Source organism: Carassius auratus, unplaced genomic scaffold (genome assembly GCF_003368295.1).
Source record: "Carassius auratus strain Wakin unplaced genomic scaffold, ASM336829v1 scaf_tig00014173, whole genome shotgun sequence".
Lineage (NCBI taxonomy): Eukaryota > Metazoa > Chordata > Actinopteri > Cypriniformes > Cyprinidae > Carassius > Carassius auratus.
The window spans coordinates 167297-189179 of record NW_020524476.1 but is presented as its reverse complement, the minus strand read 5'-3'; the positions used below and the strand labels follow the sequence as shown (position 1 = coordinate 189179).

General features: G+C 32.8%; 1 protein-coding gene across 1 annotated transcript; it reads right to left on the bottom strand.

Moving 5' to 3' along the window:
* Nucleotides 1-708: 708 nt before the first annotated feature.
* LOC113074263 (ribonuclease inhibitor-like) lies at nt 709-21609 on the bottom strand (the record flags this gene model as incomplete). Its single annotated transcript, XM_026247022.1, has 8 exons — nt 21459-21609; nt 20106-20267; nt 14706-14879; nt 12414-12584; nt 11188-11349; nt 10859-11032; nt 10586-10759; nt 709-882 (listed from the first exon to the last, which is right to left on the bottom strand). Coding segments are annotated over exons 2-8 (1031 nt in total), but the record flags the coding sequence as incomplete, so codon positions are not given.
* Between the last annotated feature and the right edge of the window lie 274 nt (nt 21610-21883).

Genomic DNA, 21883 nt, shown 5'->3' with positions numbered 1-21883 from the left:
CAATTACAGATTAGATAATAGTCCAACTGTATGCCTTTAGGATCTCCTGTTATAAACAAATCTCTAAACAGAGCAGAATAATAACTTCAAACATCGGTCTGAATTAATTAAACTATTGCCATTTTCCTGTATAAACAAACACCAGTAACAGAAAGTACAGAAATTTATTTCCACTTATTACTTCTTTACACATAAACAGAAAACATAAAACAGCATATCTTTAATTACAGCAGATGATCAAAATAAATCATGGCCAAATAATAATACTATGAAAATGATAATGTGATATAATTTGTCTAAACACATGTGACACCAGTTGACAAATACATTAAATCATCATCAGATATTCTCTTGTGAACACAAATATAGCAAAACTACTTATCTGTGAAAATATTAGTGTAAAATCTATTATCAGTGCTATAATAATAACTGAATTCTCCCAGTGATCAGTCAATAATATCTAATCACCTAAATATTGTGCTCCTCTAGCCCAGTTTAGTATTAATGTAAAATGTGTGAAGAATGTGGTTGAAGTTACAGTTATGATGATTGTCTCCAGTTTTAATTGAGAACATATGAATTACTCAAATAAAATAAATTAGCACAGTCCGTTTTTATACATTGTATTACAAAAACACTGACAAAAACTGTTACAAAAAAATAAAAAACATCAGTTTTTATTTTGAAATATCTGAAAGCTTTTATCACCTGACGGTCTTTAATGAACACTGTTTATCCTGTAGTAAATCACTGAGCTCCTTCACTCCTGATTGTCCAGGATCATTTCCTCTGAGATCCAGCTCTATCAGGTGTGAAGGGTTTGATCTCAGAGCTGAAGCCAGAGCTTTATAACCTTCTTCAGTGATACTGCAGTCTGAGAGTCTATAGAAAAATAAATACATAATAATAATTGTTATTATTTTCGGAGACATACATCATCAAATCTCTAACAGGATTTATGAATGGCTTCTAAAAACCGAAATAGATAAATTATGAAAAAAATATTGTCATAAAGTGCAAAAGATGTATGCCAATAATGTTTTTATTTTAATACTGGCAAAAAGTAATAGTAATCAAATTCCATCATTAATAAATGCTGTCCTCAGTTACTTTCAAAAACGAATATGAGCCTCAGTCAGACTCTAAATTAGATAAAAGTACAGCTAAAATTGTGACCTTCATTTCTACAGTTAAGCTAATTAAATACACATTAATAAATGTTTATAAACATACAGAAAAGTACATAAATGAAGATACATACTTCAGTTTCATGAATTTGCATTGAGGATTTTTCAACAGAAGACAGATCTTCTCTATTCCTGAGTTTCCGAGTTTATTTCCACTCAGATCCAGCTCGATCAGGTTTGAAGGATTTGAATCAAACGCTGAAATCAGAGCAGCACAACCTTCTTCTGTAATACTGCTATTCTTCAACCTGCAGAGAAAGACATGAAACTAATAAGAGTAACAGAAAGATACATTTAAATAATAGTTTAATTAATCTCAGTCCCTAAATATTTTACAGAACAACAATAACAGAGTTTCATTAGACTGTAAAAATATAACATCAACATTTTGTGTAAAGCATTATAAACCATGTGAAATACTCACATCAGTGTGTTGAGTGTACAGTGTTTATCCTGCAGTAGAGCAGAGATCTGATTCACTCCTGTGTCTCCTAGTTCATGTTCACTCAGATTCAGTTCTCTCAGGAGTAACGGGTTTTGAATGTGAAGAACTTCAGTCAGATATTTACAGGCTTCTTCTGCAGCAGGACCCAAAAACCTGATGTAAGATAAAGCAGTATTCAATTACATTTCAAATTAAACTTCTGAAAATCTAATGAAAAATTGATTGTTCATGTGAAATGCATTTTATATTCTTGAAATAATATTTATATAAATTATTTGCATGCATGTAATTTATTTTGTATTATTTTATCATATCTCACCTCAGTGTCTTCAGTTGACAGTTTGGATCCTGTAGTAAATCACTGAGCTCCTTCACTCCTGATTGTCCAGGATCATTTCCTGTGAGATCCAGCTCTATCAGGTGTGAAGGGTTTGATCTCAGAGCTGAAGCCAGAGCTTTATAACCTTCTTCTGTGATACTGCAGTCTGACAGTCTAGAGGAATACAAAAATAAACAAGTACTTTTAAAATACTAGAAATTACTCCTTTGCTAAAATGATTTCAATATGAGGATTGTGTCATTAGGATATTTGGTAACACTTTCTATGAAATACTTTATAATACTTTATACGGGTATTCTTAAGGCATTATAATTGTTATACATTATTTTTATCGTTATACATAATATTTGATTGCTTCCATTGTCCTCATTTGTAAGTCGCTTTGGATAAACACTGTCAGACATGCAAAAGAAATCTATTGTATCTCTTGCTCTGGCGATTGTGTACAGACCACCAGGGCCGTATACAGAATTCCTAAAAGAATTTGCAGATTTCCTCTCAGACCTTCTGGTTACAGTTGATAAGGCGCTAATCATGGGAGATTTTAATATTCATGTTGATAATGCAAATGATACATTAGGACTTGCGTTTACTGACCTAATAAACTCTTTTGGAGTCAAGCAAAATGTCACCGGGCCCACTCATCATTTTAATCATACACTAGATTTAATTATATCGCATGGAATCAATCTTACTGCTATAGATATCGTACCTCAAAGTGATGATCTTACAGACCATTTCCTTGTATCGTGCATGCTGCGTATCACTGATATTAACTATATGTCTCAGCGTTATCGTCTGGGCAGAACTATTGTTCCAGCCTCCAAAGACAGATTCGCAAATAACCTGCCTGATCTATCTCAACTGCTATTTTACCCATAAATACACATGAACTTGGAAGTTTTTAGAATTGCATGGAAAAACAGTATGTCCAGCTATAGACAGGCTCTAAAAACTGCGAGGGCAGAGCATATACACAAACTCATTGAAAATAACCAAAACAATCCAAGGTTTTTATTTAGCACAGTGGCTAAATTAACAAATTACCTGACGCCATTTGATTCAAATATTCCACCAACGTTTAATAGTAATGACTTTATGAATGTCTTCACTGATAAAATAGATAACATTAGAAATACAATAGCGAATGTAGATTCTACAGCGTCTAACACTTCAGTTTCATCCATCGCACCGAATGATAAACTGCAGTGCTTTACAAATATAGGACAGGAAGAGCTAAATAAACTTATCACTGTATCTAAATCTTCCATTTATGTCTAAAATTTTAGAAAAAGTTGTGTCTGCTCAATTGAGCACCTTCCTGCACAAAAAATGATCTGTATGAAGAATTTCAGTCAGGTTTCAGGCCCCACCATAGCACAGAAACTGCACTTGTTAAAATTACAAATGACCTGCTTCTTGCATCAGATCAAGGCCGCATCTCATTTCTAGTTTTACTTGATCTTAGTGCTGCGTTCGACACCATAGATCATGACATACTCATAGATCGATTACAAACTTATACAGGTATTCAAGGGCAGGCTCTAAGATGGTTTAGATCCTACCTGTCCGATCGCTACCATTTTGTTTATTTAAATGGGGTGTCATCTCTTTTATCACCAGTAAAACATGGAGTGCCACAAGGATCCGTCCTAGGTCCTCTTCTATTTTCAATATACATGTTGCCCCTTGGTAATATTATTAGAAAATACGGAATTAGCTTCCACTGTTATGCTGATGATACTCAGCTATATATCTCAATGAGACCAGATGAAACTTCTAAATTATCTAATCTAACAGAGTGTGTTAAAAATTGAAAAGATTGGATGACCAATAATTTTCTCCAATTAAATTTGGATAAGACAGAGATATTAATTATTGGACCAAAAAACACTACACAGAATCTTGTAGATTACAATCTGCAACTAGACGGATGTACTGTTACTTCCTCTACAGTCAGAAATCTGGGTGTTATATTAGACACCAATCATATTTCCCATGTTACAAAAACTGCATTCTTCCATCTTAGAAACATTGCCAAGTTACGAAAAGTGTTATCTGTTTCTGATGCAGAAAAGCTAGTTCTTTATAAGTTGCAATTCATCATTACTTACCTATAAGGCCCTAAATGGTTTAGCTCCTGCGTACCTAACTAGCCTTCAACCACGTTACAATCAGTCCCGCTCCATAAGGTCAAAAAAATAAAAAATAAATTTGACTTTTGGTAGTTCCCTAGGATAGCAAAGTCCACTAAAGGAGGTAGAGCTTTCTCACATTTGGCTCCCAAACTCTGGAATAGCCTTCCTGATAATGTTCGGGGTTCAGACACACTCTCTCTGTTTAAATCTAGATTAAAAATGCATCTCTTTCGCCAAACATTTGAATAATGTATCTTAAATTGTGAGTGTAGTTGCATCATTTTTATTCTTTAGCTTGGGTTAAACTAATTCATTTTACTTTGTTGGATCAGCAGCTATGCTAATTATGTCTCTATTTGTTTCTATGTTTTTTAACTAGGATTTACACAAGCTCCAGTCTGGATCCAGAACACCTGAGAAGAGATGATGCTGACCCTCAGAGGACCTCAGATGATGCTAACCCTGAATCAACAACAGAACTAACAAATATTGCTACAAGAGTGACTGCATCATATAATAATGATTAATTATTAATAATATTAATAATGTTCATCATCTGGCTGACTACGTCTTGCATAAATTTTTCTACAAATCCTGTCATACGTGCACAAACTGACAGTCACCACTTATAAGCTACTACTAAATATTGTAGAAACATATTTTTTTTATGTAAAGTTGCTTTGTAACGATTTGTATTGTAAAAAAGCGCTATACAAATAAACTTGAATTGAATTGAAAATAAAAAAGCGTCTGCTAAATGATTAAATGTAAATGTAATTAAAATGAATGCATAATGTATTATATATACAAAAAAAACGTTATAATATATTGTATCATTTCATGAGTAATCATAACAAGTCTTAATGCATTATAATATTTACTTATTTGTGGCTATAGCTTCTAAGAGTATGATGGATTATAACACATAATGAACAATGCATCCACTTAAATTACAATGAATTATATTTCCCAAAGTTATAATGTATTATAAGTCTCATATATTGCCACTGTTAAGATGTTACTTTACTTAACCCCTTAGCTGTCACCCCCCATTTTTTAAATAGGCATTAAAGTGCACTATCCAAACTTAAATTGCTGTAATTTATGAACACTTTGGAATATAAAGGTTGGTCTCTTTTTAAAGAAGGAAATTAGCAGATTTTGGCAAAAGTGTCAGTGAAGTATCAAAAAGTTACAGAAGTTTAAATGTACTGTAAATAAAATGGCTATATTAATTTAATTTTATTTATTATAAATATTTTAAATAACAGGTTTACTCTAAAATTAGTATAAAGTTAAAGCCTTGTGTCTAAATAAGTTATGTTACAAATTTGAAGTTGATATGAAAAGATTTGGAGTTCCTGTGAGATTTTATTTTGGGGCGTCATACCACACACAGCCACTGGGAGTCAACAAAACTACTTTGAATTTTGCTTAATAGATCGATTACAAACTTATACAGGTATTCAAGGGCAGGCTCTAAGATGGTTTAGATCCTACCTGTCCGATCGCTACCATTTTGTTTATTTAAATGGGGTGTCATCTCTTTTATCACCAGTAAAACATGGAGTGCCACAAGGATCCGTCCTAGGTCCTCTTCTATTTTCAATATACATGTTGCCCCTTGGTAATATTATTAGAAAATACGGAATTAGCTTCCACTGTTATGCTGATGATACTCAGCTATATATCTCAATGAGACCAGATGAAACTTCTAAATTATCTAATCTAACAGAGTGTGTTAAAAATTGAAAAGATTGGATGACCAATAATTTTCTCCAATTAAATTTGGATAAGACAGAGATATTAATTATTGGACCAAAAAACACTACACAGAATCTTGTAGATTACAATCTGCAACTAGACGGATGTACTGTTACTTCCTCTACAGTCAGAAATCTGGGTGTTATATTAGACACCAATCATATTTCCCATGTTACAAAAACTGCATTCTTCCATCTTAGAAACATTGCCAAGTTACGAAAAGTGTTATCTGTTTCTGATGCAGAAAAGCTAGTTCTTTATAAGTTGCAATTCATCATTACTTACCTATAAGGCCCTAAATGGTTTAGCTCCTGCGTACCTAACTAGCCTTCAACCACGTTACAATCAGTCCCGCTCCATAAGGTCAAAAAAATAAAAAATAAATTTGACTTTTGGTAGTTCCCTAGGATAGCAAAGTCCACTAAAGGAGGTAGAGCTTTCTCACATTTGGCTCCCAAACTCTGGAATAGCCTTCCTGATAATGTTCGGGGTTCAGACACACTCTCTCTGTTTAAATCTAGATTAAAAATGCATCTCTTTCGCCAAACATTTGAATAATGTATCTTAAATTGTGAGTGTAGTTGCATCATTTTTATTCTTTAGCTTGGGTTAAACTAATTCATTTTACTTTGTTGGATCAGCAGCTATGCTAATTATGTCTCTATTTGTTTCTATGTTTTGTAACTAGGATTTACACAAGCTCCAGTCTGGATCCAGAACACCTGAGAAGAGATGATGCTGACCCTCAGAGGACCTCAGATGATGCTAACCCTGAATCAACAACAGAACTAACAAATATTGCTACAAGAGTGACTGCATCATATAATAATGATTAATTATTAATAATATTAATAATGTTCATCATCTGGCTGACTACGTCTTGTATAAATTTTTCTACAAATCCTGTCATACGTGCACAAACTGACAGTCACCACTTATAAGCTACTACTAAATATTGTAGAAACATATTTTTTTAATGTAAAGTTGCTTTGTAACGATTTGTATTGTAAAAAGCGCTATACAAATAAACTTGAATTGAATTGAAAATAAAAAAGCGTCTGCTAAATGATTAAATGTAAATGTAATTAAAATGAATGGATAATGTATTATATATAAAAAAAAAAACGTTATAATATATTGTATCATTTCATGAGTAATCATAACAAGTCTTAATGCATTATAATATTTACTTATTTGTGGCTATAGCTTCTAAGAGTATGATGGATTATAACACATAATGAACACAATGCATCCACTTAAATTACAATGAATTATATTTCCCAAAGTTATAATGTATTATAAGTCTCATATATTGCCACTGTTAAGATGTTACTTTACTTAACCCCTTAGCTGTCACCCCCCATTTTTTAAATAGGCATTAAAGTGCACTATCCAAACTTAAATTGCTGTAATTTATGAACACTTTGGAATATAAAGGTTGGTCTCTTTTTAAAGAAGGAAATTAGCAGATTTTGGCAAAAGTGTCAGTGAAGTATCAAAAAGTTACAGAAGTTTAAATGTACTGTAAATAAAATGGCTATATTAATTTAATTTTATTTATTATAAATATTTTAAATAACAGGTTTACTCTAAAATTAGTATAAAGTTAAAGCCTTGTGTCTAAATAAGTTATGTTACAAATTTGAAGTTGATATGAAAAGATTTGGGGTTCCTGTGAGATTTTATTTTGGGGCGTCATACCACACACAGCCACTGGGAGTCAACAAAACTACTTTGAATTTTGCTTAATGAATTTATCTCTAGATTTCTCATTGAATTTATCAAAATAATCACCAAATATGAAATCCTGAGACTCAGACCTTTCCAATGATGTGTTTGTTAACAAGATTATAAAAAGTTTTGATTCTAAAAGACCGTAATGCATTTAGTAATATGACACTTGACCCAGCCCACTAAGGGGGAGGAGGCCACCATTGGATTTTAAAGTACCATTTCCATGGTAACGCAATGTCCGATGGTAACGCAATGTCCAATGAATCTTGGGCTTCTAAGGTTTCAAATGATATATGATTTATGATGATTACTAAAAGATTTTATAGAGAAAAAGACAACAACAAAAAAGAGTGCCAAGCATCCCACAGGTGGGACTGTGACAGCAGACAAAGACCACTTATAAATAATAACAACAATGACGACAACCAGTGGCGCCCCCTGAAAATTTTAATAGGAGTGGCCAGATGAAGCCACAGTAAATCGTGGGGTGGCACATCAAAATAGGAAAGTCGTGGCCTAGTGGTTAGAGAGTTTGACTCCTAAGTTTGTGGGTTTGAATACCACGACTGAGGTGTCCATAAGCAAGACAGATCAAACCCGCAACTGCTCCCCGGGCGCCGCAGCATAAATGATGAACACTGCTCTGTGTGTGTGTGTGTGTGTGTGTGTGTGTGTGTGTGTGTGTGTGTGTGTGTGCGTGTGTGTGTGTTTGTGCGTGTGCATGTGTGTTCACTGCTGTGTGTGTGCACTCTGTATGGGTTAAATGCAGAGTACGAATTCTGAGTATGGGTCACCATACTTGGCTGTATGTCACGACACTTTCATAAAAAAATAAAATAAAAATAAGGGTTTGTAATATTGACAAAAAAATTATATCTGTAATTTCTGGGATTTTATTAATAACGATACTCAATATTTTGCTTAGTGTTATTGTGCTGATATCTTATTTCTAATTGTGCTGACAGCTGTCTCCTGACTTTTTATTTTTACCTTTACACCATTGTTTCTAAAAGTGTGCATCATCTTTTGGGTCAAATACTGGCATTTGGGCTGTTAAAAGGAAATGCAATCAGTATCAACAAAACTGATCTTTGTCATACAGAGAAAACAGAAGCTGCATCTGAAGTGTCATTTAGATGTGTTTACACACTGTTTAATGCAGCTCTGAGGGACATGGGATACTTTCACCTGCAGTTACAAATTAATAAATAATGTTTTGATATTTTAAACATAAAACATTGAAAACTGATTTTTTTAATTATTTAAAAAATGAAAAGGTACATTAAATGTGAAATTAAAACCACCAGTAGGTGGAAGCGAGTCACTGTTAATAAGTGAGTCATTTGCGATTGAACCGAATCATTTAAACGGTTGATTCATTCTGGAACGAAACTCTTTCATGTTGCTGTGTTTGGAATGATTTTTGTTTTTAGAAATAGAGCAAAAACCGGGAATATGCTGTCTAAAACATAAGTCTCTTGATATTAACTTCTTGCTCTTGTTAATTGAACTGTTGTATAAAATCAATATCACATTTGTAATTATGCTGATCTTTGGAGAAAAAAAGTAACTTTCTAGCGTTAGTAACTATATAAAATTATATAAATTATCTAGATCTATAAATGTTCTGCCCCATATCTTGAAAATTGTGATAATTCTACATTTCCAGTGAAAGGCAGATACTCAGGTGGCGTCAATCTGCGATCTTTTCTGGAGGCTGCAGCCGGTGATGCATTTTTTTTTTCCTTCTTCTTTTCTTTCACTTCTCAAACTATTGTAAATGTACATTCTGCATTTAAATGAATAGTAAACACTGCAAATCATCCTAGGAGTGGCCAGAGTTTATACAGTGGTGGTCGTGGATACCCCTGGTCACCTCTTGGGGGCGCCACTGATGACAACAACAATATTAGTAATAAATAAATAAAAACAGTATTTTTTCTTAAAAAGCCACACTGTCAGATATTTGATTAGACGATTGTGTTATAAGGCACATTTGCTTTTAACCATATTTGTAATATCAGTAAGATTCTGGAGATTTAATGACTTCATTGAGTGTTATACTGTAAATAATCATACTCATAAAGGTTATAACCACAAATTGTTTTATGATGTATTATAATATTATAATTGTTGTTAGGATTATTTATGAGATGAAACAACATATTATAGTTTTTTTTTTTATAATGCATTATGCATCCAATATAATGCCTTAAGAATCCCCTTTTAATGTGTTATAAATACAGGCTTCATAAAAAATGTTATCCGATATTTATATTTCCCAGCACCTCAAAAGACTGATTTAAGTGCATTCATTACACAGCTCTCTATAATACTTGATTCTGATTGTTCAGTTGCAACATTTCAAGGTGTGTTATTCACTGATAACAACAGTCATCATTAGCAACGCCAAATAACATACCACTCATCTGGCGTTTCTATCACATCTCTCATATTACACCACTCTCTAGTTTCATTCAATCACAACTGCTATCATCTTGTGCCTCAGTTATCAACTGTATTTACTGTCAAATGAACCCAGAGGACTTCAATATTAATAGTAGGTCTGTGGCAATTGTTGAAGTGTTCGTCTTGTTACTAGAACAATTGTTTTGAACACTGCAATGGATTTCAGAAATTTACATGTAAGTTTTTAAAACACTGCCTTCTCAAATGACATGTCCTCATCTTTACTATGTGGTGAAAAGCTGTGTAAATCGTGATATGACTGTACATTACACCTTAAATGTAAGTCTTATCTGAACTTCATCTAGACTCAAAGCTGTTTTAGGAACTGTTTTCTTAGTGGAAGATTTTCATTTGAAACTTCAATTAATAAATCTATATTTTTTTCTGATATAACAACCAGCTGGATGTACATGTTTCCTTATTTGCTGAATAGAGTGTTAATTTTAGACTTCATTTACAGTCCAGTTATGAGCTTTATACTGATTCATGTTGAGATTTAAATCCTAACCTGAGTATCTGCAGTGAACACTGTACATTTCTCATTAGACTGGAGATTTGAGTCACTCCAGAGTCTCCGAGTTTATTTCCACTCAGATCCAGCTCGATCAGGTTTGAAGGATTTGAATTGAATGCTGATACCAGAACAGAACAACCTTCTTCAGTAATACAGACAGAACTAAACCTATAAAAGAGAAAACAATTATAAACGTGATGTAATATAAAATTATAATATCAGTTTTGCATTAGTTAGCCTGTTTTACACTTTGACTAAATTACTTACTTCAGTTTTTTCAGTCGACACTGTTCATTCTTAAACAGACTTGAGAAGATCTTCATTCCTGAGTTTCTGAGTTTAGTTTGACTCAGATTCAGTTCTGTCAGATTTGAAGGGTTTGAATTTAAAGCTTCAGTCAGATCACGACAATCTTCTTCTGTGATATCGCTGTTATTCAGACTGCATTGAAAGAAAAAGATTTGCTTGATAATGACATTACAAAAGCATTATTATTATTATTATTATTATATTATTATATTGTTATGTATACATAAAACACACCCAGCAGCAAGTCCACAAGTATTAAAAGGAGTAATCATAAAGATAAAACTTACATCAGTGTGTTGAGTTTACAGTGTTTATCCTGCAGTAGAGCAGTGATCTGATTCACTCGCAGCTTATTTTCACTCAGATTCAGTTTTCTCAGGAGTAATGGGTTTTTACCCACAATTCCTTTCACATACTGACAGGCTTCATCTGCAGTAGGACCCAAAAACCTGCAAAAAAAAAAAAAGACAAACACAGTAGTTTCATCTACTACACAAACTCAAGCCCATGTGATGCTTGTGGTGTTTTTTCCATCAATATTTTAATTTATTCAGTGAACAAATTCTGTTGTTCAGCACATTTTTCACCAAAAAATAATGCCATATGTATCAGTATAAATTATATATATTTTTTATTACATTTTAAAAGATGGATTAAAAAAAAATCATTTCATTAAACATCCTTTTCGATTACATTTTTATATTAAATCATAACACACAGAATACATAAAAAGGGAAAACTGAGTTTGATTGGAGCCCGAATGCCGGAATGAGACATTTTTCAAAAATTTCTTCTCCATTTAAATAACTTTAAATTAAAATATGACTTGTTGGAATCTGACAAAAAAAAATGACTGATGCAAATAAACAGTAGATTAATCAAGAGCAGTGAGTGATATCGTCTTTCCTTTTAATGAATGATTAACAATGAGACAGATCTACAGTATCAGACATAACGTCTGTATGAATCTCGACAAGACACATTTCACAATAATGTACTTTATAGGGAGATCGCACGCTCTGGGAGAGGTGCTTTACAAATATCAGTCACTGATCGTTTTGTTTTCATCAGCATGAGTTTGAAAATCATATTTCTTTAAATCTTATTTTTTCAGCGAGAATTCTGCACTTTACAACAACAGACAAACAACTTATGAGAAGCAGAAGAGCAGAGAAAAAGGTCCTTCTCTCAGAAAACATACAAATAAAGATAATTTTAGATGTTTCAAATCTGAAAGTGTTTCAAATGTCAAATTCAGATGTGTTCAAATTAGACGAAAACTGAAATTTTTCACTTCTTTTGCCTGTAGCTCAAAATTAGACTGTGCGCAGTCCGACTCACTTTGCCAGCACAGGTCACAAATATTGTCATAAATATTGATATTGAATAATTTAAAAATATAACAAAGTTCCATTCAATAGACTGAATTAGTAAAATCAATTTCTATGAAAAAATAGGCTTTAAAAGGCTTTATTAAAAATAATTTATTTAGTATTATTTCATCATGACTCACCTCAGTTTTAGTTTATGGTTTTTAACCTGTAGTAAATCACTGAGCTGCTTCACTCCTGATTGTCCAGGATCATTTCCTGTGAGATCCAGCTCTATCAGGTGTGAAGGGTTTGATCTCAGAGCTGAAGCCAGAGCTTTATAACCTTCTTCTGTGATACTGCAGTCTGAGAGTCTACAGAAAATAAAAACATGAATTAAAAGCAAATACATACAGTGCTCAATCACATTTATTGTAAGAGATGATTATAATAAATTAATGCACGGTTCTGATCAGCTGCAGATGTTGATTATTTTGAATAACTGCACAGATATGTAGTTATTTAACTTACATATTTTATTACTGTGATAAGAGACAACACTTTTAAAAATACACAAATGTGTTCTCAGTGCACAGTTAGTGAATGAAAACCACTGTCTACAACAAAAACAACAAAGTATTATTCAATTATTTCCATTACTGGAGGTGAACCGATTAAAATCTAGATATAAATACATACGTATACATATGTTGAATGATGGTGAAATGTACTCACTTGAGTATCTTCAGCTCACACACAGATTTCTTCAGTCCCACACAGATCACTTTGACTCCTGAGTCCAGCAGACGACTGTTGTTCAGGTTCATCTCTTTCAGGATGGTTTTGGAGGAGAGAACAGTAGCTAGAACTGAACAGCTTTTCTCTGTCAGCTCACAATTATTCAGCCTGAACACAAAAACAGAATCATTTATTTTTCAGCACATATTCTACAAACAACAAATTCATCATATTTGCTCACAGATACAGAATGTCTGAAAGTCTAATAATGACGAAACAGAAGATATAACTTATAAACTCATGTTGACTCACTTCATTTTCTCCACTTTGTTATGAGAGTCCACCAAAAGAGCAGAGAGTTTCTCTCCATCCAGATCTCCTAATTTATCTTCACTCAGATCCAGTTCTGTCAGTAATAATGGACTTGTGCCCAGAACTTTAGTGAGATACTCACACGCTTCCTGTGCAGCAGGACTTTTCAAAAACCTACAGAAAGCAATTACAGATTAGATAATAGTCCAACTGTATGCCTTTAGGAGCTCCTGTTCTAAACGAATCTCTAAACAGAGCAGAATAATAACTTCAAACATCGGTCTGAATGAATTAAACTATTGCCATTTTCATGTATAAACAAACACCAGTAACAGAAAGTACAGAAATTTATTTCCACTTATTACTTCTTTACACATAAACAGAAAACATAAAACAGCATATCTTTAATTACAGCAGATGATCAAAATAAATCATGGCCAAATAATAATACTATGAAAATGATAATGTGATATAATTTGTCTAAACACATGTGACACCAGTTGACAAATACATTAAATCATCATCAGATATTCTCTTGTGAACACAAATATAGCAAAACTACTTATCTGTGAAAATATTAGTGTAAAATCTATTATCAGTGCTATAATAATAACTGAATTCTCCCAGTGATCAGTCAATAATATCTAATCACCTAAATATTGTGCTCCTCTAGCCCAGTGTAGTATTAATGTAAAATGTGTGAAGAATGTGGTTGAAGTTACAGTTATGATCATTGTCTCCAGTTTCATTGAGAACATATGAATTACTCAAATAAAATAAATTAGCACAGTCCGTTTTTATACATTGTATTACAAAAACTTTTTAAAAAACTGTTACAAAAAAATAAAAAACATCAGTGTTTATTTTGAAATATCTGAAAGCTTTTATCACCTGACGGTCTTTAATGAACACTGTTTATCCTGTAGTAAATCACTGAGCTCCTTCACTCCTGATTGTCCAGGATCATTTCCTGTGAGATCCAGCTCTATCAGGTGTGAAGGGTTTGATCTCAGAGCTGAAGCCAGAGCTTTATAACCTTCTTCAGTGATACTGCAGTCTGAGAGTCTATAGAAAAATAAATACATAATAATAATTGTTATTATTTTTGGAGACATATATCATCACATCTCTAACGGGATTTATGAATGGCTTCTGAAAACATAAATAGATAAATTATGAAATAATTAATGTCATAAAGTGCAAAAGATGTATGCCAATAATGTTTTTTATTTTAATATTGGCAAAAAGTAATAGTAATCAAACTCCATCATTAATAAATGCTGTCCTCAGTTTCTTTCAAAAATGAATATGAGCCTCAGTCAGACTCTAAATTAGATAAAAGTACAACTAAAATTGTGGCCTTCATTTCTACAGTTAAGCTAATTAAATACACATTAATAAATGTTTATAAACATACAGAAAAGTACATAAATGAAGATACATACTTCAGTTTCATGAATTTGCATTGAGGATTTTTCAACAGAAGACAGATCTTCTCTATTCCTGAGTTTTCTAGTTTATTTCCACTCAGATCCAGCTCGATCAGGTTTGAAGGATTTGAATCAAACGCTGAAATCAGAGCAGCACAACCTTCTTCTGTAATACTGCTATTCTTCAACCTGCAGAGAAAGACACGAAACTAATAAGAGTAACAGAAGGATACATTTAAATAATAGTTTATTTAATCTCAGTCCCTAAATATTTTACAGAACAACAATAACAGAGTTTCATTAGACTGTAAAAATATAACATCAACATTTTGTGTAAAGCATTATAAACCATGTGAAATACTCACGTCAGTGTGTTGAGTGTACAGTGTTTATCCTGCAGTAGAGCAGAGATCTGATTCACTCCTGTGTCTCCTAGTTCATGTTCACTCAGATTCAGTTCTCTCAGGAGTAACGGGTTTTTAATGTGAAGAACTTCAGTCAGATATTTACAGGCTTCTTCTGCAGCACGACCCAAAAACCTGATGTAAGATAAAGCAGTATTCAATTACATTTCAAATTAAACTTCTGAAAATCTAATGAAAAATTGATTCTTCATGATAAATGCATTTTATATTCTTGAAATTATATTTATATAAATTATTTGCATGCATGTAATTTATTTTGTATCATCTCATCACATATCACCTCAGTGTCTTCAGTTGATAGTTTGGATCCTGTAGTAAATCACTGAGCTCCTTCACTCCTGATTGTCCAGGATCATTTCCTGTGAGATCCAGCTCTATCAGGTGTGAAGGGTTTGATCTCAGAGCTGAAGCCAGAGCGTTATAACCTTCTTCTGTGATACTGCAGTCTGACAGTCTAGAGGAATACAAAAATAAACAAGTAGTTTTAAAATACTAGAAATTACTCCTTTGCTAAAAAGATTTCAATATGAGGATTGTGTCATTAGGATATTTGGTAACACTTTCTATGAAACCCGTATTTATAATACTTTATACGGGTATTCTTAAGGCATTATAATTGTTATACATTATTTTTATTGTTATACATAATATTTGATTGCTTCCATTGTCCTCATTTACAAGTCACTTTGGATAAAAGCGTCTGCTAAATGATTAAATGTAAATGTAATTATAATGAATTCAAAATGTATTATAAAAAATAAATAAAAAAAACGTTATAATATATTGTATCATTTCATGAGTAATCATAACAAGTCTTAATGCATTATAATATTTACTTATTTGTGGCTATAGCTTCTAAGAGTATGATGGCTTATAACACATAGTGAACACAATGCATCCACTTAACTTACAATGAATTATATTTCCCAAAGTTATAATGTATTATAAGTCTCATATATTGCCACTGTTAAGATGTTACTTTACTTAACCCCTTAGCTGTCACCCCCCATTTTTTAAATAGGCATTAAAGTGCACTATCCAAACTTAAATTGATGTAATTTATGAACACTTTGGAATATAAACCTAAGGTTGGTCTCTATTTAAAAAAGAAAATTAGCAGATTTTGTCAAAAGTTTCAGTGAAGTATCAAAAAGTTATAGAAGTTTAAATGTACTGTAAATAAAATGGCTATATTAATTTTATTTTATTTATTATAAATATTTTACATAACAGGTTTACTCTAAAATTAGTATAAAGTTAAAGCCTTGTGTCTAAATAAGTTATGTTACAAATTTGAAGTTGATATGAAAAGATTTGGAGTTCCTGTGAGATTTTATTTTGGGGCGTCATACCACACACAGCCACTGGGAGTCAACAAAACTACTTTGAATTTTGCTTAATGAATTTAGCTCTAGATTTCTCTTTAAATTTATCAAAATAATCACCAAATATGAAATCCTGAGACTCAGACCTTTCCAATGATGTGTTTGTTAACAAGATTATAAAAAGTTTTGATTCTAAAAGTCCGTAATGCATTTAGTAATATGACACTTGACCCAGCCCACTAAGGGGGAGGAGACCACCATTGGATTTTAAAGTACCATTTCCATGGTAACGCAATGTCCGATGGTAACGCAATGTCCAATGAATCTTGGGCTTCTAAGGTTTCAAATGATATATGACTTATGATGATTACTAAAAGATTTTATAGAGAAAAAGACAAAAACAAAAAAGAGTGCCAAGCGTCCCACAGGTGGGACTGTGACAGCAGACAAAGACCACTTATAAATAATAACAACAATGACGACAACCAGTGGTGCCCCCAGAAAATTTTAATAGGAGTGGCCAGATGAAGCCACAGTAAATCGTGGGGTGGCACATCAAAATAGGAAAGTCGTGGCCTAGTGGTTAGAGAGTTTGACTCCTAAGTTTGTGGGTTTGAATACCACGACTGAGGTGTCCATAAGCAAGACACATCAAACCCGCAACTGCTCCTCGGGCGCTGCAGCATAAATGATGAACACTGCTCTGTGTGTGTGCGTGTGTGTGTGCATGTGTGTGTGTGTGTGTGTGCGCGCGCGCGTGTGTGTGTGCGTGTGTGTGCATGTGTGTGTGTGTGTGTGTGTGCGTGTGCATGTGTGTTCACTGCTGTGTGTGTGCACTCTGTATGGGTTAAATGCAGAGTACGAATTCTGAGTATGGGTCATCATACTTGGCTGTATGTCACGACACTTTCATAAAAAAATAAAATAAAAATAAGGGTTTGTAATATTGACAAAAAAATTATATCTGTAATTTCTGGGATTTTATTAATAACGATACTTAATATTTTGCTCAGTGTTATTGTGCTGATATCTTATTTCTAATTGTGCTGACAGCTGACTCCTGACTTTTTATTTTTACCTTTACACCATTGTTTCTAAAAGTGTGCATCATCTTTTGGGTCAAATACTGGCATTTGGGCTGTTAAAAGGAAATGCAATCAGTATCAACAAAACTGATCTTTGCCATACAGAGAAAACAGAAGCTGCATCTGAAGTGTCATTTAGATGTGTTTACACACTGTTTAATGCAGCTCTGAGGGACATGGGATACTTTCACCTGCAGTTACAAATTAATAAATAATGTTTTGATATTTTAAACATAAAACATTGAAAACTGATTTTTTAAATTATTTAAAAAATGAAAAGGTACCTTAAATGTGAAATTAAAACCACCAGTAGGTGGAAGCGAGTCACTGTTAATAAGTGAGTCATTTGCGATTGAACCGAATCATTTAAACGGTTGATTCATTCAGGAACGAAACTCTTTCATGTTGCTGTGTTTGGAATGATTTTTGTTTTTAGAAATAGAGCACAAAACCGGGAATATGTTGTCTAAAACATAAGTCTCTTGATATTAACTTCTTGCTCTTGTTCATTGAACTGTTGTATAAAATCAATATCACATTTGTAATTATGCTGATCTTTGGAGGAAAAAAAGTAACTTTCTTGTGTTAGTAACTATATAAAATTATATAAATTATCTAGATCTATAAATGTTCTGCCCCATATCTTGAAAATTGTGATAATTCTACATTTACAGTGAAAGGCAGATACTCAGGTGGTGTCAATCTGCAATCTTTTCTGGTGGCTGCAGCCGGTGATGCATTTTTTTTTCCTTCTTCTTTTCTTTCACTTCTCAAGCTATTGTGAATTTACATTCTGCATTTAAATGAATAGAAAATACTGCAAATCATCCTAGGAGTGGCCAGAGTTTATACAGTGATGGTCGTGGCTACCCCTGGTCACCTCTTGGGGGCGCCACTGATGACAACAACAATATTAGTAATAAATAAATAAAAACAGTATTTTTTCTTAAAAAGCCACACTGTCAGATATTTGATCAGACGATTGTGTTATAAGGCACATTTGCTTTTAACCATATTTGTAATATCAGTAAGATTCTGGAGATTTAATGACTTCATTGAGTGTTATACTGTAAATAATCATACTCATAAAGGTTATAACCACAAATTGTTTTATGATGTATTATAATATTATAATTGTTGTTAGGATTATTTATGAGATGAAACAACATATTATTGTTTTTTTATAATGCATTATGCATCCAATATAATGCCTTAAGAATACCCTTTTAATGTGTTATAAATACAGGCTTCATAAAATTTTTATCTGATATTTATATTTCCTAGCACCTCAAAAGACTGATTTACCTGCATTCATTACACAGCTCTCTGTAATACTTGATTCTGATTGTTCAGTTGCAACATTTCAAGGTGTGTTATTCACTGATAACAACAGTCATCATTAGCAACGCCAAATAACATACCACTCATCTGGCGCTTCTTTCACATCTCTCATATTACACCACTCTCTAGTTTCATTCAATCACAACTGCTATCATCTTGTGCCTCAGTTATAAACTGTATTTACTGCCAAATGAACCCAGAGGACTTCAATATTAATAGTAGGTCTGTGGCAATTGTTGAAGTGTTCGTCTTGTTACTAGAACAATTGTTTTGAACACTGCAATGGATTTCAGAAAATTAACATGTACGTTTTTAAAACACTGCCTTCTCAAATGACATGTCCACATCTTTACTTATGTGGTGAAAAGCTGTGTAAATCGTGATATGACTGTACATTACACCTTAAATGTCTTATCTGAAATTCATCTAGACTCAAAGCTGTTTTAGGAACCGTTTTCTTAGTGGAAGATTTTCATTTGAAACTTCAATTAATAAATCTATATTTTTTTTCTGATATAACAACCAGCTGGATGTACATGTTTCCTTATTTGCTGAATAGAGTGTTAATTTTAGACTTCATTTACAGTCCAGTTATGAGCTTCATACTGATTCATGTTGAGATTTAAATCCTAACCTCAGTATCTGCAGTGAAAACTGTACATTTCTCATTAGACTGGAGATTTGAGTCACTCCAGAGTCTCCGAGTTTATTTCCACTCAGATCCAGCTCGATCAGGTTTGAAGGATTTGAATTGAATGCTGATACCAGAGCAGAACAACCTTCTTCAGTAATACAGATGGAATTAAACCTATAAAAGAGAAAACAATTATAAACGTGATGTAATATAAAATTATAATATCAGTTTTGCATTAGTTAGCCTGTTTTACACTTTGACTAAATTACTTACTTCAGTTTTTTCAGTCTACACTGTTCATTCTTAAACAGAGTCGAGAAGATCTTCATTCCTGAGTTTCTGAGTTTAGTTTGACTCAGATTCAGTTCTGTCAGATTTGAAGGGTTTGAATTTAAAGCTGAAGCCAGAACACGACAATCTTCTTCTGTGATATCGCTGTTATTCAGACTGCATTGAAAGAAAAAGATTTGCTTGATAATGACATTACAAAAGCATTATTATTATTATATGATTATTCATTAAAAACTCAAGTAAGAGATACATAAAACACACCCAGCAGCAAGTCCACAAGTATTAAAAGGAGTAATCATAAAGATAAAACTTACATCAGTGTGTTGAGTTTACAGTGTTTATCCTGCAGTAGAGCAGTGATCTGATTCACTCGCAGCTTATTTTCACTCAGATTCAGTTCTCTCAGGAGTAATGGGTTTTTACCCACAATTCCTTTCACATACTGACAGGCTTCATCTGCAGTAGGACCCAAAAACCTGCAAAAAAAAAAAGACAAAAACAGTAGTTTCATCTACTACACAAACTCAAGCCCATGTGATGCTTGTGGTGTTTTTTCCATCAATATTTTAATTTATTCAGTGAACAAATTCTGTTGTTCAGCACATTTTTCACCAAAAAATAATGCCATATGTTTCAGTATAAATTATATATTTTTTTATTACATTTTAAAAGATGGATTAAAAAAAAATCATTTCATTAAACATCCTTTTCGATTACATCGAATACATAAAAAGGGAAAACTGAGTTTGATTGGAGCCCTGAATTAGAAAGTATCCTACTGTGTGGAGTTGACCTTTTAAAAACAACAACAACTACAACAGCTATATTTACATTTATTCTCAGTCTAACAAATGTGTTTAATACATTTCCTTCCTCATTAATAGAATGAAATAAATGTGACTGGTGCTGGCAAAATAAGCTGAATGAGACATTTTTCAAAAATTTGTTCTCCATTTAAATAACTTTAAATTAATATATGATTTGTTGGAATCTGACAAAAAAATTACTGATGCAAATAAACAGTAGTTTAATCAAGAGCAGTGAGTGATATCGTCTTTCCTTTTAATGAATGATTAACAATGAGGCAGATCTACAGTATCAGACATAACGTTTGTATGAATCTCGCCAAGACACATTTCACAATAATGTACTGTATAGGGAGATCGCACGCTCTGGGAGAGGTGCTTTGCAAATATGAGTCACTGATCGTTTTGTTTTCATCAGCATGAGTTTAAAAATCGTATTTCTTTAAATCTTATTTTTTCAGCGAGAATTCTGCGCTTTACAACAACAGACAAACAACTTATGAGAAGCAGAAGAGCAGAGAAAAAGGTCCTTCTCTCAGAAAACATACAAATAAAGATAATTTTAGATGTTTCAAATCTGAAAGTGTTTCAAATGTCAAATTCAGATGTGTTCAAATTAGACGAAAACTGACATTTTTCACTTCTTTTGCCTGTAGCTCAAAATTAGACTGTGCGCAGTCCGACTCACTTTGCCAGCACAGGTCACAAATATTGTCATAAATATTGATATTGAATAATTTAAAAATATAACAAAGTTCCATTCATTAGACTGAATTAGTAAAATCAATTTTCTATGAAAAAATAGGCTTTAAAAGGCTTTATTAAAAATAATTTATTTAGTATTATTTCATCATGACTCACCTCAGTTTTAGTTTATGGTTTTTAACCTGTAGTAAATCACTGAGCTGCTTCACTCCTGATTGTCCAGGATCATTTCCTGTGAGATCCAGCTCTATCAGGTGTGAAGGGTTTGATCTCAGAGCTGAAGCCAGAGCTTTATAACCTTCTTCTGTGATACTGCAGTCTGAGAGTCTACAGAAAATAAAAACATGAATTAAAAGCAAATACATACAGTGCTCAATCACATTTATTGTAAGAGATGATTATAATAAATTAATGCACGGTTCTGATCAGCTGCAGATGTTGATTATTTTGAATAACTGCACAGATATGTAGTTATTTAACTTACATATTTTATTACTGTGATAAGAGACAACACTTTTAAAAATACACAAATGTGTTCTCAGTGCACAGTTAGTGAATGAAAACCACTGTCTACAACAAAA